The 18,000-nt window shown below is 33.1% G+C and overlaps 1 protein-coding gene across 1 annotated transcript in view; it reads left to right on the forward strand.

Moving 5' to 3' along the window:
* Positions 1-214: 214 nt before the first annotated feature.
* Positions 215-18,000, forward strand: part of LOC145246883 (proteasome subunit alpha type-4-like) — a 34,693-nt gene continuing 16,907 nt past the window's right edge. Inside the window, exons 1-3 of the mRNA XM_080108745.1 lie at positions 215-458; positions 8,995-9,037; positions 12,556-12,718. Of these exons, the coding sequence (XP_079964871.1) occupies positions 456-458; positions 8,995-9,037; positions 12,556-12,718 (209 nt within the window). The 5' untranslated portion in view covers positions 215-455. The remainder of the gene's footprint in view (positions 459-8,994; positions 9,038-12,555; positions 12,719-18,000) is intronic.

Raw genomic sequence — 18,000 nt, forward strand, 5'->3', positions numbered from 1 at the left:
CTCAGCCTCACTTTAAAAAGAATTGTTTACAAAAGGTCCTAAATATTAGCTTCGTACTAAAACTTTTTAAATCCTAAAACTCCAAAATAAATAATATTAATCTTATCTCTAAAATATTAATATATGACTACATTACTTTCCCCCCCCCTCCATAATTTATTTCCCTGTTACGAAACTATGCACTGATACAATTTCAACTTAACAACAGACCGGCTCTCGCCATTGTCTGTTCGTGACAAGCGGTTTTAATTGTTAATTTCGTACTATTTTTTTTTTGTTGTTGTTTTTTTGTTAGTTAATTCTTTAAACTACAAACCCAAAAAGACAATTATAATATTATTTGAAAAATATTCTTATACAAATATTTTCTATTTTTCTCTTTGGAAATCTTCATAAATTATTTCCTTCTTACGAAACTAATGCTATTGTTTTAGTTTGTAAAATAAATTATAAAAATGGTGAGTATATTTTCACATGTTATCCGAAAAAGTGTTGTTTAAAACTGATTATTTGTTGTTCAATCTTTATATTTCACTGTATGATTTTTTTGTAGACATTTTTAATAATTAATTTGACTGTTAGTCTTTTAATTAATATTTTATTTGGTCGATTTCTCCACGCGTTAAGGGAGATGCCGCTTAAAAATTGCGATGTCATTGTCAAGAAGAGCCCCATCTTTTAATTCATTTAGAATTTAAAAAAAATGTTTTTTCAAATATCAAATAATTATTTTAAATATTTTTCTTTTTATTTCTCATCATGTAGAAACGTATTCTGGCAGTTTTATTTATCTACACATTTTAAATAAATAATTAAACTAGTCTTTAACTGACTATTTACAAAAACTTATTTGTGGATGTAAATATTTTTGGTACTTATTATTTTTAATTGTATTTTCAAGTTTTACGATATTTTTTTATTATTAAATTGTTTGATGAAAGTACAGAATAGTTATAAAACACCCCCTCCATGTTAAGAATGGGTTTCTAAATAACGTTATTATTTTAGCGCATAATTACGATAGTTTTGCTGAATAGACCTCTGCCCCCAAATCAGAGATTAGACCATTCTGTAATGACTTGTTCCCTGTTGGTTGCGTGTAACGTTGGTTCTCTGCAGTTTCAGAAAGTCCATCCTCCCAAGCTTTGCCTTCTCTCTTTGAGAAATTTAGTTTATTTTGCTAGGTGCTAGTGCAGAGAGTGATCCGCGCTATTTTTTAAATCGTATTTCCAAGTTTAATTAAAGTTTTATGATATATTTTTTATTCAGTTGTAAGGTTGAAGTATAGAATAGGTACAAAACACCCTCCTCTCCCCCTGTTAAGAATGGCTTTTTAAATAATAACGTTATTATTTACGTCCGGATGCACTGCACTAGTACCTTTTGCTAATCACCTCTTTTGGGGAATGTCGACGGAGAGCTGCAGCTGCACATACATCGTTTACAGAGTCAGAGTGCTCCTCCTCTGGACCCTTGTGTCACATTTGTCGCGAAAGAGAAATAAATATTCAAAATGTTCGTTGTTTTTTTGGGGGGGAGGAGGGGTAAATTTTTACGATGTGCCCCAGGGTATTATAAACACCCCAAACCTTCCCATATTAAGAATGGCTTTTGGAATAAACATCTCCCAACTTCGGAAGCCGTTCTTAATATCGGGAGGTTGGGGGTGTTTATACTACGCTGGGGCAGGTCGTAAAAGAACAACTTTTTTTTTTTTTTTTTGTTAGTCCCAACAATCCGTCAAAAACTCTGAAGAAATTGAAAAAGAAAAAAATTGACAGAAATCCACCAAATAAATATCACGGTGATATTTATTTGGTGGATTTCTGCCAATATTAAACAAAAAAAAAATCCGAGTTTATAACCGATTTTTGGAATTCCAAAGATAATAGCATCGTGACGACCCCCCCCCCTCCAAATGTAAACAGAATTCTTGTGAAATATTAAACGATTCTTCTGCTCGGTTAATGTCGGCGCGTTACTTACGGAAAAATGGTTAATTGAACTGCAGAAGCACCTGTTAAAAACTATATGTTCTATAATTGAATACCACCTCTCATAAAAAAAGGACGGGCTCTCGTGTTGGGGAGGCTCCATGTTTTGACAAGCTTCTGGGTTTGACCTTTACTCCTGATCTAAAATGGAACACGTACATCAAATCTGTTGTCAAGGACGCTGGGAAAATGGTGGGATCCTTCTACCGCTCCAGAAGATCTCTCACTACTGATGCAATTCTCTATCTGTATAAAAGCCAAGTACGTCCAAGAATGGAGTACTGCTGCACATCTGGGCAAGAGCTGCTAAAAACAGCCTATCCTGCCTTGACAGAGTACAAAATAGACTTTGTGGTTTAGTGGGGGGGGGGGGCTTTTCTCTTCCCTGCAGCCTCTCTCCCACAGAAGAGACGTTACGAGCCTGTCTTTGTTTTATCGTTATTTCCATGGCAAGTGCTCGTCTGAGCTCCAATCTCTCGTCCCCCCCCCCCTCGCCAATCTTTCACGATAAACACCCGTCTGGCTGAAATTACTGTCAATAATTTTCCCCACTCTTTATCTGTACCTAAATCCAAACGTAGATTCCATGAGAAAAGCTTCTTTATCAGAAGTGCACGATTGTGGAACTCTCTTCCGTTCGCCTGTTTCCCACCTGACTACAACTTGGATGTCTTCAAATTCAACATAAACAAATTCCTGACAAACCGCCCCCTTAAGTAAGACACTCTATCAAATCTCCAATACTCATGATTACTACAATACTATCTCATTGATTATTGATTACTGCACACGCAATAACCCTTATCCCTGAGTGGCCTCCGGGCCTTGATAAGTGGTGACCCCCATGTAAAAAAAATAAATAAAAAATAAAAGTATATTTTTGTAAACCGTTCGTGAAAATTTACTGACAGCATTATTAGCGTCCTAAATTATGAGATGGAAAAAATGAACGAATCTCTTCGTAAAAGAGTTGTCTCCGTTTACACAGTGACAAATTGTAAAACAGCGCCAATTTTGAATAATTTCCAGTTGTTTTCATAAATTTATATAAATATTTTTAAAAATAAAAACTAATTTAATTAAATAATGAACAATAAGTAGGTACGTGCGAAATCAATATGTAAACATTTTGACCCCCTCCCTTTACTTAAAAATTCACCAAAAATCAGGAAATTAACCAATTTTAATGAAATTTTCAGTATTTATAAAATAATGATCACGGAATATAATGAACTAATTATTTTTATTTAAATCTTAGTGGAAATGTATTATTTTGTTTAAACAAAAAATACCTTTACTAAAGTTATGGTTTTCAGTAGTAAAAAAAAAAAAAAAAAAATGAATGAATTTATTTTTGCTTTTTGTATGAAAATAATGTATCGTAAATTATAACAATTTTTAAAAATTATTTAATTTTTACAGGAACATTACGGAAAAAGCCTCTAAAGTCTGTATTAATGAATTTGATATAATTCGAAGAAAACCTAATTTCTCGAACTACCGATATTGCCACTGAATTAAGCATTGTTTATTTAATATTCACACAAAAAAATTATAATAACAAAAATCTTTCTTCTTTTTTTTTTTTTTTTTTTTTTTTAAATTACAGATTTTGCATAATTTTTATATGCAAGATTTTAATTTCCTTGCTCGTATGAATGTGAAACTTTCGGCGTAACAGTTTTTAGATAATCTTGAACAATAATTAAAAAAAAATTTAATTTAAAAACAGGAACATAAAAAAATAAATTAAAAAATTATACAAACGTTCAGGATAGGAATGTACGGATGCATGTCTGGGGAAAAATAAAGAAAACTAGCACCCTACCTCCTTTTAATATCATGACCTCATTTTGAAACAGCGTTTTGATTGGCTGTAATTTTGAACTTCAATATAATCGTGTTTACAAAACTTTATTAGTTACGATTTTGCAAACCGTAGAATTACCGTAAGCTGTGGTGACTCTGGCTACCCGGGGCGACTTTGAGCCGTTAAAATAAATAAAAATAAAAAACAATAATGTGTAAATAACTCCACGGTAAATATTTGCTGCTATACCACAATGTGTCTGTAAAATTATGAAATCGTAATAGAACCTGGAAATTATGCTTAGAATGCAGAAATCATATACTATTTACGTATTATTACTTTTATTTTTTATTTTTATTAAAGGCTCAGAGTCACCCCGGGTGGCCAGGGTCACCCCAGCTTGCGGTACTTGCTTTTTGGGGGCTAATTAAGTTTTTTTGTTTTTTTTTAATTTAATTCGATATCTTAGGACTTTACTGATTATCTTTGAAATAGACCCAGAAAACTAATATTTATCTTTTTAAGGATTTTACAATGAAATTATTTAACTTCAAAATTTAGCTGAATTGGGTAACTCGCCGTGAAAACATTTTTCATAACTTTTTTTTTTTTCATATGTACAAATATTTTTTTCCTTTTGGAAATTAAATTTAGTCTTTAATCTTTCAAATACAATCAAAAAGTAGTTGGAAACCTACAAAAAAATTATGACAAATCGGCTTTCAAAACTACGTCCACCTATCTTTATTCGTCCATTTTTGCCCATACCTAACAATAAGCAATTTATCTTAACCCTAAAACCGGGTGGCAATGCAAAAAAAATATTTTTTAAGCTGGAAATGGGTGTGAATGACCTAAGTGTGACGGGACTATTAAAAAATAAATTTTTCTTTTTATCCTATTTCAGTCACCAAAATTATTTAGAGTTAAATGGCTTTTACAGAAATGGAAACTAGACTGTTAGGCACTGCCAAACGAATGTGAAGAATTTTGCAAAACGGAATGCATGATCCCATGACCTTAGACTTGTGTTAACTATACGAACTATGGAAAAGCAGAAGGAACTTAATTTTTTTAAAACCTTTGTTTATCTTCTTCAAACTGCAATTAATAATTAATATTTGTTATAATTTTGTTAGGTTTTAAGATTTACACAGTTTAATGATTAATAATATTATAAACATTTGTATATTAAATTTGAAGTACGGTTTTACTAAATATGTAGGAGTGTTTGTTTGGTTAATTACCGGCTTCTATACTTTTGTTTGGTAAAAAGAGGCAAAGTAGATATCGTAGTGGGTCTACAAACTGTTTATTATTTGTGCAATAATATTTTTAATCTCACTCACAGTCTAGCGGCACTGATGAGTTGTGAAACAACGAAACAGATCTGTATGTCGATGACTAAAATATATTTTATATATATATATATATATATATATATATATATATAAAATAATCTATATATATAAAAGCGAAAATGTGTGTGACCATTTCGTGTATGTCTCGCAAAGGCTTCTTTCGCACACGCTCCCCGGAAGGGGGGGGTTACGATCGCTTAGAACTATTTATATACCTGCTAGATAATATCTAGGATTTGGGAACGGGTGTAACGTCTAGATTTATTTACAGCGACTTTTACAAAATTATTGCTATTTTGGCTTCTCATGTGTTGATTCGGCTTTTTCATGTAAAAAGTGAAACTAATTCAAAAGCTAACACCCTCTTCTCGGCATCGCACCGGGAAACGTCCAGAAGCAATCAGCTTTGATCAATGTTGTATATCAGACAATTGCTATTCAATCTGGACAATGGGGAGCTGGTTTCCCCCTCCCCAACATCTGTTGGGGAAAAATACCAGTCAAAGTTGGATAAACAAACCCAAACGCTGCCTCGCAGCAAAAGTTAACTGCGCGACTTCTATTTGACCTCATTAATTAGGTCAAATGGAAGCAGCAGAGTTAACTTTTATTGCGGCCACCTGTTTTTAATACTTCAATAAATAAATTCAAACGTGTCTCCTTTGTGTGTCGCGGTGGCCCAATGGTTAACGTCGCACTTTTTTTCTTTTTTTTTCACACTCAAGGGTTCGGGTTCGATCCTCATACTCACCTACCAAAACTTTTTTTTTATTTTAGTTTAGTTTGATTTACCCAAAACCGCACACACCTCAAAACACCCAGGCATCAGAATAGTATATATTAACTAGAAAAAAACGCTATTTAAAAATAAAAACATAATATTAAATTTATATCAATTGTTTAATTGCAACTTCAAGATAAGTTTTTTCCAATATGTGTATTTAAATTTTTAAAAAATAAATATGTTTTTACTTATTTGAATGCTTATGTTTCATAATAAATAGAAATTTTGATCGATGTAAATATATTTTGTTCAAATTTAAAAAAAAAATAAATATGGGGGAACGCACTAAAAAAAAAAAATATTTCCGCTCATATTTTAAGGAAACTGCATTTTATATATAATTTCATTCTAAAATGGATGATGAGTATGGAAATTTGCTAGATTTATTAAACACTGGTATGTTTTCACGTTCGGAATGCTTACTACATAGGAACGTTATTTTAAAGCGTCAATTATGTAAACACGATTTTCGTCTTGTAATTTTATTTTCGTATGATGAAAAAAGTTTTTTAAAAGATTATTACTAGTTTATTTTGTTCTTCTTTTAAATGGTACAAAAGTTATATTGATGATATTAATTCATAATAAAGTTACATATAGAGAGGGGGTTAATTCTGTGGTGAATTTGGAGGTACCTACAGACAAGAAAAATAGTCGCCATCTTTATAAACCAATTGAAAGCCTAACTAAGAAAGAACGATAGCTTAAGTTGATAGTTTACTAGTTGAAGTACAGTGTAATGATGAAACTTATTTCATTTTCAATAATTTAATTGACTGAAATAGGATCAATCATTTAAAAGCTTTAAAATTGAAATTCAATATTTTCTTTTTATAAACTTACTGGCAGATGTACCCCGCATTGCCTGGTATTAAACGTAACGTTAAATTCCTTTTTAAAAAAAAAAAAACAAAGAAACTGAGACATGTGCATGCGAGTATTATGTTTTTTTTTTCTAAACAATTCATAAATAAAAAATAATCTACCTGAGATTGAAACCAAAACCATTAGGCCAGTTTGACACAATAAAGTGTTTTCAAATCTATTTATTTTTAACATAAGTATTAATGCTGGTGTCCTTCAGGGGTCCAACTCTTTTCCTGATCTACATTAATGATCTTCTAAATCACATCCTTACATCATTTGTAGACATTTATGCTGATGACACTACCATTCATGGTAGCACATCTAAGACAGTAAACAACCAAGTTCTCTCCGATTCTCTCTCCTCTGATCTTGAGCACATGGTACAATTTTAATGCATCTAAAACAAGCTTCTCTCTTTACATCATCAACATTCTCGTCTTCAGGAGGCCTCAAGTTTTGACAAGCTTTTGGGCTTGACCATTACTCCTAATCTTAAATGGAACACGTACATCAAATCTGTTGCCAAGGCCGCTGGAAAGATGGTGGGATCTTTCTATCGATCCAGTAGATATCTCACTGCTGATGCAATTCTCTATCTATATAAGAGCCAGGTACATCCAAGGATCGAATACTGTTGCCATATCTGGACAGGAGCTGGTAGAAAGGACTTGTCCTGCCTTGATAGAGTTCAAAATAGACTTCGTAGCCTCGTAGATGTCCTTTTCTCTTCCCTGCAACCTCTATCTTACAGAAGAGATGTTGCGAGTTTGTCTCTGATGTATCATTATTTTCATATGGTCCCCCCTCGCCAAACTTTCACAAGAAACACTCATCTAGCTGAAAACACTATCAATAATTCCTCCCACTCTTTATCTGTGCCTAAACCTAAACCTATTCCATGAACAAAGCTTCTTTCTTAGAACTGCACGCCTGTGGAATTGTCTTCCGTTTTCCGGCTGACTACAATATGGTTGTCTTCAAGTCTAACATAAACAAGTTCTTGATGAGCCGTTCCATATAAGTTAACAAATTTACCGAATTTTCATTACTAATGATTACTATATTGTCCAATTTCTACTGTACACTCTTTAACCCTTATCTTTGAGTGGCCTTTTGGCCTTGATAATGTGGTGATGCCTGAGTTAAAAAAAAAAAAGGAAGCTGTCATGTTTCACAACCGTGCATGCGCAGTTGTGAAACGGTTGACAAACATAAAAATCTGATGACCCACCCCCTCACCCACCCCAACTTTTCAATTTTGACCCCTTAGCAGCCCTTTTTTTTCCCCCCAGATGAAAACAGATTAAAAAGTTTTCTACTTATCTGAATACCCTATATATCAACTTTCTTGTCTGTAGATGAAAAATTTGTTGAATATATATAGATTGAGACGTCCTCACACACCACATTCTCACTTTTCTAGATTGTTTAGGCCTAATGAAAACTTAGTACTTATCCATTTTGCAACCTCATCTCTGGCACATAAGCAACCAAAAGATGCTGAAGCAAAATCTTAACACCGCATCTGCTCCCTTCTCCTTGTTAAGAATGACTTTCTATTTAGAAAGCCATTTTTAACATGGGGAAATGGGGAGGAATTTCACGTTAACATAGCGTGTTAAAAGTTATTTCCTGTTTCCAAAAAAATTTTTTTGATTTAGTGAATTTCACATTTTTATTGAAACTTGTCCATATAGATGACTGGGGATCGCCTGTGAATTTCATGTTCTCTTGACACTTCCTCCTTGGCAGGAAGCCAATCCAACCTGCCTAAAGTGAATACCATACTACAAATAAACAGCAAATATTAACTTCTTACAGCTGATTGGATAATTACTTCAGCATCTTTAGCTTGTTATGTAACTTGGCGAAAGTTGTTGAAGATTGGGTTGCAAATTGGATAAGTATCAACCATTTCAATAAATTTTTTTTTTTGCTTGTTTTGTTTTCATAATAAAGATCTTGAAATCTGAAGCAATTGAGAAGGTGATTGGAACTAGTAAAACGATATTGATTTAAGCACAAGTTGAATTTGTTTCTTGTAACCCTAGTTTATTTTTTATCATGAACAAATTATATTAATATCGTTTTTTATTAAATGATTCTATGATGTTTCCAAATTGTGAGGATAGTTTTTTAAAAAAAAGAATAAAAAATTTTTTTCCTCTTCTTTTTCAGGCTCGGCGTTATGATTCTCGAACAACCATCTTTTCTCCTGAAGGTAAAAAGAAAAGCTTTTTTTTCTTTTTTTTTTAATTCTTACTCATCTTAATGCCAATTCAATCAAATCTTTTGATTAACCAAATATAAAGGATCCACTACCCATATATATATATATATACACATACATACATGTGTGTGTCTAGTGTAGCATTTCAGTGGATCAATTCTTTAATCCCAGCAGATTATTTGAATGATGGCTTATCACATACGCAGCTGAAAACATGTTGTCAGTGATAAAAGTTTTGCAGAATTCTCGGATCTGAACTTTTTTGGTATTTTTTTTTTTTTTTTTTTTTACATAGGCGTCAACACTTATCAAGGCCGATAGGCCACTCAAGGATAAGGGTTAAAGAGTGTAGAGTAGTCAAAAGGACAATATAGTAATCGATAGTAATGGAAGTTCGGTAAATTTGTTAACTTAAATGGAACGGCGCATCAGAAACTTGTTCACGTTGGACTTGAAGACAACCATAATTATAGACAGCTGGAAAGCAGGAAAACGGAAGACAATTCCACATATGAGAGATATAATGAAAAATTTGAAATTGGAAGAGAAATATGCTGAAGACTTGAAGATCAAAGAGACCTTCAGAAAGTCAACTAAAATAACAATTCACCAAATAAAAAACAGAAATATACTAGCTGAGGAAATTTTTAAGTCAAGAGTTTTTTTGTTTTTTTTTTTTTTGTTTTTTTGCATAGGCATCACCACTTATCAAGGGCTAAAGACCACTCAAGGATAAGGGTTAAGCGTGTACAGTAGTCACTTGAACAATATAGTCATCGTTAGTAATGGAAATTCAGTAAATTTGTTAACTTAAGGGGAACGGCTCATCAAGAACTTGTTTACGTTGGACTTGAAGACAACCAGATTGTAGTCAGCTGGAAAGCAGGAGAATGGAAGACAGTTCCACAGGCGTGCAGTTCTAAGAAAGCTTTTTTCATGGAATCTGTTTAGGTTTAGGCATAAATAAAGATGGGGGGGGGGGAATTAGTGATAGTGTTTTCAGCTAGATGAGTGTTTCTTGTGAAAGTTTGGTGAGGGGGGACCATAGATTGAAGCTCAGTCGAGCACTTGCCATGAAAATAACGATAAAGCAGAGACAAAGTTGCAACATCTCTTCTGTGAGATAGAGGTTGCAGAGAAGAGAAAAGGACATCTCTTACGAGTCTACAAAGTCTATTTTGAACTCTATCAAGGCAAGACAAGTCTTTTCTAGCAGCTCTTGCCCAAATGTGGCAACAGTACTCCATCCTTGGACGTACCTGACTCTTATATAGATAGAGAATTGCATCAGCAGTGAGATATCTACTGGATCGATAGAAAGATCTCACCATTTTTCCAGCGGCCTTGGCAACAGATTTAATGTACGTGTTCCATTTCAGATCAGGAGTAATGGTCAAGCCCAGAAGCTTGTCAAAACATGAGGCCTCCCCAAGATGAGAGCCATTCATTTCAATTGATGCCAGATGTGGATCAGAATTTGATGATGTAAAAAGAGAGAAGCTTGGTTTTAGATGCATTAAAAGTAACCAGCTACTCCTTTCCCTATTGTACCACGTGCTCAAAATCAGAGGAGAGAGAATTGGAGAGAACTTGGTCGTTTAGTTTTAGATGTGCTACCATAAATGGTAGTGCCATCAGCATAAATGTCTACAAATAATGTAAGGATGTGATTTGGAAGGTCATTAATGTAAATCAGGAAGACAGTTGGGCCCAGGATGGTCCCTGAGGGACTCCAGCATTAATACTGTGAGCTTCTGATTTCTACCCATAAACTACTTTTCTGAACCAATCAGAGAGAAATGATTTAATAATTGAGAAGACATTTCCAGCTATACCATAACTGGAGATCTTGTGAATTAAACCTTTATGCCATACCCTATCAAAGGCCTTTGATATGTCAAGAGCAATTTCCCTAGAAAGGTTGCCTCCATCGAGCGATTCACTAATCCTATGAGATATAACTGTAAGCACATCTGCTGCAGATCTAGCAGAACGGAAACCATATTGTGTGTCACTAAGGTTATTTTTGCTGAGATGGTTGATTACTTTCTTAATTAACACAGATTCCAGCAATTTACTCATGACCTAGGAGACTTATTACCCTGTACTGAGCGGGAGAGGAGCGATCACCTGAATTCTTCAATACAGGGCATGCTGATGAGATTTTCCAGGGTGATCGGGAGCAATTCTCCTTAAGACAACGTTTAAACAGTTTTGTAAGTATGGGCGCTAGTTCTGGTTGAAGTTTTTTGAGTACTATAATTGGTATACCGTTAGGGCCGGTTGCTTTACTGGAATCAAGGTTTTTGATTAGCTTGGCAACATCACATACAGATATTTGTATATCACATAGTGTTTTCTGATACAGGAGGAAATATTGGGGGTTGGCGGCCTTGGTCGCAAGGGGTAGAATTAGCTGCAAAGTTCTTGACAAAGAGTTTGGCTTTGTCTGATGCTGACAAGATTACCTCGGGTCCATTGATGATAGTTGAGATAGAGCACACGCTTCTGTTCAGAATTCTATTTGTTATTTGCCAAAACTGGTGGGAACAAAGACGCTGCTCAACTACTTTGGACTAGACGGAGTTAAACATATAGTGTGGCACTTTTTTTGTAATTTAATGAAAATCTTTTTTTATTTAAATATTTTATTTTGAATGTGAAATTATTTTATAATTTCAACATCGATCATCATTCGTATTGTTTTGATTTAGACTGCTGTCCTTATTTTGTTCTTCAGGTGTATCTTGTTGAACTTGGAAATATGCACGGAATTTCAAACAGGACCCTTCATGGAAGTAGCATGCTCTCATTCTGTCATCCATTAAGTAATTCGCAATTATTAATCCTCATCTCCAAAATTTAGAAGCATAGATCATTAAAAATCATTTTTAATTTTCTTATATATGTACTGTTTTCACAAAAATATAATTTTATTACTAAAAAAATGGTTTTTCCAGTTAAAATTTATATAAAACTTGAGGATCAGATATCACTAGAACCACCAAAATCTGGAAATATGTGTATGTAGGGGGGGAGGGGTGCTTCCAGATTCTTTAAGTAAAATTTTACATAATCACCAAAAAAAATAAATTTTTTATTTATGTGTTGTATTGACGACATGTAGCAGTAGTTCATCCTGTTTTTTTTTTTTTTTTTTTTTTTTTTTTTTTCATTGCCATGATGCGTATTGATTTTCATCTTTTTAATAGAATGAGAGCACAAACTCATTTACCAATTCTTTTAGGATTTTCATTTTTTTTTTTGTCACAGCATACATGCATAATACCTCATGGGTATTCAACCAACCCGTACCCCGTAAGAGAAAGGAGTAGCTGCCCCAAACAGCAGCCGTCTTCCACAGTTTGTAAGCCCTTAGCGCAAACACTGGTTTTGATAAAGTGTGTACTATGATGTTTCAGTATGGTTTAATGTTTCAATCTTTGAATAATGTTTAGAAGATACTAAATTTGTTTTTGTTCTTCTCTTCCCCTCACCTCTTTTTCCAGGCCGCCTGTACCAGGTGGAATATGCGATGGAAGCCATCGGACATGCTGGTTCTTGTTTAGGAATCCTGGCCTCTGATGGAGTTCTCTTAGCAGCCGAAAGAAGAAATGTTAACAAATTGCTGGATGAAGTCTCATACTCGGAGAAAATTTATAATTTGCATGAGTAAGTCAGACCCCCCTTTTTTTCTTTTTTTTTTTTATTATTATTATTCGCTTGTCTAATCGGTATGCAACAATTCTAATATATAAAGTCATGTTGAGACGATTAATCGGAACTTTTTTAGATATCAAAAAATTTTAGCCTAATTTCTGATACCAAAAACGATTCTTGTCTTTTTGTTTGTCTTCATCTCCTTTTTTTTTGGTCCCCCAATTTATCGGAGAGGGATCTATGTTTTCAGTGCTTCCGTGTGTCTGTTAGTCCAGACGATTGCCAGATAACCGTCCATTAGTTTTTCCTGAAATTTTGCCACAAATTGTATTTCATTAAATATATGTGCACAGTAAAAAAAATTTTTTGCAAAAATTCCCGTTGCATTCCCAAGAGGTCAAAAATGCCCCAAAATTGCAAAAAAAAATGACACTTTTTACCCCATAACTTTTTCCCCATCCATTAGATTTTTTTGAAACTTGGTGAAAATGTGAAGGCAACGTTGGCCCTTCACACTTGTCACATCATTTCTTCACTATTTTTTGTGGCGTCATCTCACACGCAGCACCAGAGGGGGACCACACACATGCAGCTTTTTTAAAACTTAATTTTCCATTGCTGGTACTAATAATGATTAATATTTATTGATTTTAAATTATCAGTAAAAATCTATATCATATATATAGTAAAGTTACGCTATATAGGCCATAACAAATTTAGGTAAAAATCGCACAAGTGAAAAATATAGATGAAAATCGCAATGATTTTTATCAAAATCTTTGATACGATACATAAACAGAAAACATGAAAAATTATGTCAAAAAGAAAATTATATCTACATTTTAAAGTAGATAAGAATCCACAACTAACCCTAACCCTAACCCTCCACCTCAGTCCACTTCTCCCTAAAAAAATGTACTTCTACTTTTTAGTGGATTACTTGTAAACCAAAAATAAACCCAATTATTTTAAAATGGAGAATCAGTTTAGTATATAAATTTAATGTAAAATGATTACCCAAAGAGTCTTTTTTTGGGGTAGAGTTAATGTTGTTGGAGTGGGAGTTTGTTTAAGGGAGATAAATATTGTACATTTTTTTTTTGTTTGTTTTTTAAGGAGAGGTTTTTAAAAAAATTAAGAAACAAAACGCTGTTAACTCTAAATTTGGTGGCAACAACATCCACACATCCCCCTCAAAAAAAAAGAATCTCTTAACTCTACCATCAACCCAAATCCACGTGGCAAAAATTCACTCTTACCACCTTTAAACTTATCACTTGGGCTAGGACAACAGCATATTCTTTTCATTGTTTTGACTCTCAAGTATGTATCCGTTGATATCTTATATGCTTTTAAATAGTGATGTGGTTCTCAGTTGATTGTGTCGGATATATACTAGAGAGTAAAAACAATGATAAGAATATTCTGTTGTCATAGCCCTACTTATCACTAAGTCTAGGTGGAAACAGAACTCTCTCTCACACACAAAAATATTTACATCTAAGATTTAACAAAGCAAAAAGGAAAATTTAATGTTTTCAGTTCAATCTATCTATACTCCTATAAATACGTTTTTCTTTTGTGTGTATTGATATTCATATTAAACCCCCTCTTTTCTATTTATTTAAAAAGAAAATACAATTTTCTTATATATGGGTTGTGGAATTGTATTCACTAGCAAAAGATCTAGCTAATTTGCATATTCTTTTAAACATTCATTTTAATTAATTCCCTATTAGTTTTTTCCGGTTTTCTTATGGAATGATCATCTAGAGTTAACTATTACGTGTAATTATATTCATGTAGATATTCTACATGATTTATACTTGCATAATATTTGCGTAAAATCTTTACAGTAAACAAACAATTGTTTCCATATATATTTATGTATACGTATATATTTTTGTTTAATCTATTAGTCTATCTATATATCTATCTGTGTGTGTGTCTGTCTGTGTACATTTCCCTACGCAATAACTCTGTCAATTTTAAGTTTACAGACACAAAGTTTAATGTATTGAGATTTCAGAAAATCGATGTGATCAGTTTTCGGTCGGAAATTTGGCTTTTAAGGGGGGTCAAAGTTCAACGATTTGACCTTTGAGAACTCTACCAAACTCCTCCGACAATTTTAGGTCTAAACACTTGAAATTTTAGATATAGGTTCCTTGGGCATGGATTTAACTTAATAGCTTGATTTGAGCCCAAAACAATAAATGTTAAGGGGTCATAGTAGGGGTCAAAGTTTTTAAAAAAATTGACCTTTGCGGTCTCTACCTAATTACTCAGACAATTTCTGGTCTAAACATTTGTAAATTTTACATAAAGGGTATTCAGAGATAGGGCAAGCTTTTTCATTGGTTTGGGTCGAAAAGTTTTAGTTACCAATATATAAATGTATGTATGTTTGCATGTCTGCCCAAGACTTTTTACAGAGGTGACGGATTTTCTCAAGATCAGTATCGTTTTGAAGTTCGACCTTTCAGACGACAAATATCAAAAATTGGCTAAAAACATTAATATCTTCACCTTCAACTGGGCACTTTTCTAAAAGGGGGGGGGGTCGCTTTTTTTGCAGATATTTTTTAAAGTCATCCTCTCCTTTCGATTGTCTAGCCTAAATTTTAAAAAATGTCACTTTCAGTTTGACGGTGGTCGTAACAGCATAGACGTCAGGTTTTTTCCTGTTCTTTTCCTCCTTTGTGGTATGGGTTCGAACCTGCCTTCCTACTACCACTTTTTTTTTTTTTTTGCTCAACATACACATCGAAACACCCAGGCAACGCCGAGTTGAAATGCTAGTATATCTATAAAAGTGAAAATGTCTGTGTGTCTGTGTACATTTTCCTACCAAATAACTCTGTCAATTTTCGGTCTACAGACTTGAGATTTGGCAAAATCTTTTTAATCCGTTTTTGGCCAGAAATTTTGCTGTTATGAGGTCAAAATTCAACGATTTGACCTTTGATAACACTACCAAACTCCTCCGACAATTTTGGGTTTAAACACTTGAAATTTTAGATGTAGGTTACTGGAACAGGGATCTAACTTTATAAGTCTATTTGAGCCCAAAACAATAAATGCTAAGGAGTCAAAATTGGGGTTAAAGTTAAAAAAAATTGATGTCTGCAGTCTCTACCAATATTTCTGTATGGTAGTTAAGGAAGCCTATTATATAGAAAGGCATTACCGTACATATTCACACTTTTTAATATATGCATAGACACGTACAGTTATGAACAGTACATAGGGCCCAAGCAAAGCTGGGTGGAACTGCTAGTATTAAATATTCCTGTTTAAAACTATTATGACAAAACCAATCAGTGTCATTTGATGTCATTTGCTTGCAAAATAAAAAAAGTATGTGTTTTCAGATGGGTGGGAGCTTATCCTCTATTTACAACTATAGGAGTTGGAACCTAATTCCCCTCTTAGAAAAATCAATTTTATTTGCTTGAAAACATATTTTTTTCTATATTTATTCTAACATAGAGGAATGAGTTTAGTTTCCATTTAAATCTACTTCTCTCCCTCCCCTCACACTTAGAGAAATTACTTTTTTTTGGACTACTGTTCTCATCTTGGATGTTATTTGTTTGGGTTTTTTTTTGGGGGGGGGGGTACAAAAAGAAAGCAGTTTCAACAGAATTTCTACTTCCTATTGACTTTCCTCCCAATGAGAATTAGAGTCAGAAAATCCAGCTCTCCGAAAGGGTTGTTTTGAATTGGGGCAAACATAAAAAATTGCCTCAGTCTTTTTAGTATTAGGATAAACCTTTTTTGTCATACAAATTTGTTATTGCATAAAATATTTCAGATGTGAAGAAATGCAAGCCAGTATTTTTTTTTTTTTTTTTTTTAACGATTTTCCCATGTAGATTTGAGCATCCATCTTGAATTTTAGTCTGAAAAATATTATATGTCCGTAGATTCAGTGTCACCATTCCCTTCAAAGTGTTTTTTCTCATCTGCTGAGCACAAACTGCTGACAACAGACGAAAAAGACTATTGAATTGAATTCTTTTTACGAATGCTACAGTTTAAGCAACTATGGTGTATATTTTATCTTTTAAAAAAATAAATAAATAACAGGCGGACAGAAAGAATCTTGTGCCATCTCTATTTTTTATTTTCATTTTTTTTTTTTTTTTTTTTTTTTTTCAGCGGATTATTTAATGGATACTAGTCTACCAGGTTATCAAGAAAAATGAAAAAAAGTCAATATTTAAATATTTGTAGTGGGTTCTAATGCAACGTTCTTGTAAATTAATCATACATTTTAGAACAACTCAATATTTTTAGGCCAAATTTTGTTAATTTCGCTTTTTAAAAGTCTTTGAAAAAAGGCTAAACTACTTTAAAAAGTAGTTCAGCCTTTTTTCAAAGATTTTAAAGGCAAAATTTTTTTTTTTAATGGCTAAAAGCTAAAGCACTTTTTTTTTTCTTTTTTTTTTTTTTTAAAGGCTAAATCCACAAAATTTGGCATAAAAATGTCGTGATTCTAAAAATGTTGAGCATTTTACTAGAACGTTGCATTAAAAACTGAGCACACCCTCCAATTTTTTAAATATTGGCTGTTTATTTCATTTTTCTTAATCTGGTAGACTTGTGTCCATTTGATAATCTGTTGAAAAACTTTTTTTAAAAAAAAAAGACAAAAATATTTTTAAAAAAGAATAGGTGTGGGGCAAGATTCTTCAGGTCTGCCAAAAAAACAATTTTTCATTTTTCATTTTTTTTTTTTTTTTTTTTTTTTTTATGATGCTAGTGCACTTACTAATCCGCGCTATTTTTTTAAATCGTATTTCCAAGTTTAATTAAAGTTACAACCCCCCCCTCCCCATGTTAAGAATGGCTTTTTAAATTATAACATTATTTCAGCACGGATCAATAAGTGCACTAGTACCAATTTTATTTATGGAGGTCGCCACTTATTAGGGCCTGGATACCACTGGGATAAGGGTTGCGGGTTAAATAGTCGGTAAGACAACATAATCAGTTATGGTGGAACTTTGGTATGGCTAGATCATTTAAAGGACAGCTCAGTAGGAATTTATTCATATTAGATTTGAAAATGACAATGGTATAATCAGTCGGGAAGCAGCTGCATGGTATTGTGTTCCACAGATGGACAGTTCTAGGAAAACACTCTGCTCGTGAAATTTTTATTTAGTTTAAGTACAAATAGAATAGGGACAGTTGACGGTTGTATTTGTTGCAAATGTTTTACAGGAAGAAACCATTGATTGAAGCTTGGTCAATCACTTAATATAAAAGTAACAATAATGCAGAGA

The sequence above is a fragment of the Euprymna scolopes genome, chromosome 24 (genome assembly GCF_053919585.1).
Source record: "Euprymna scolopes isolate OS-2025 chromosome 24, ASM5391958v1, whole genome shotgun sequence".
Classification (NCBI taxonomy): Eukaryota; Metazoa; Mollusca; class Cephalopoda; order Sepiida; family Sepiolidae; genus Euprymna; species Euprymna scolopes.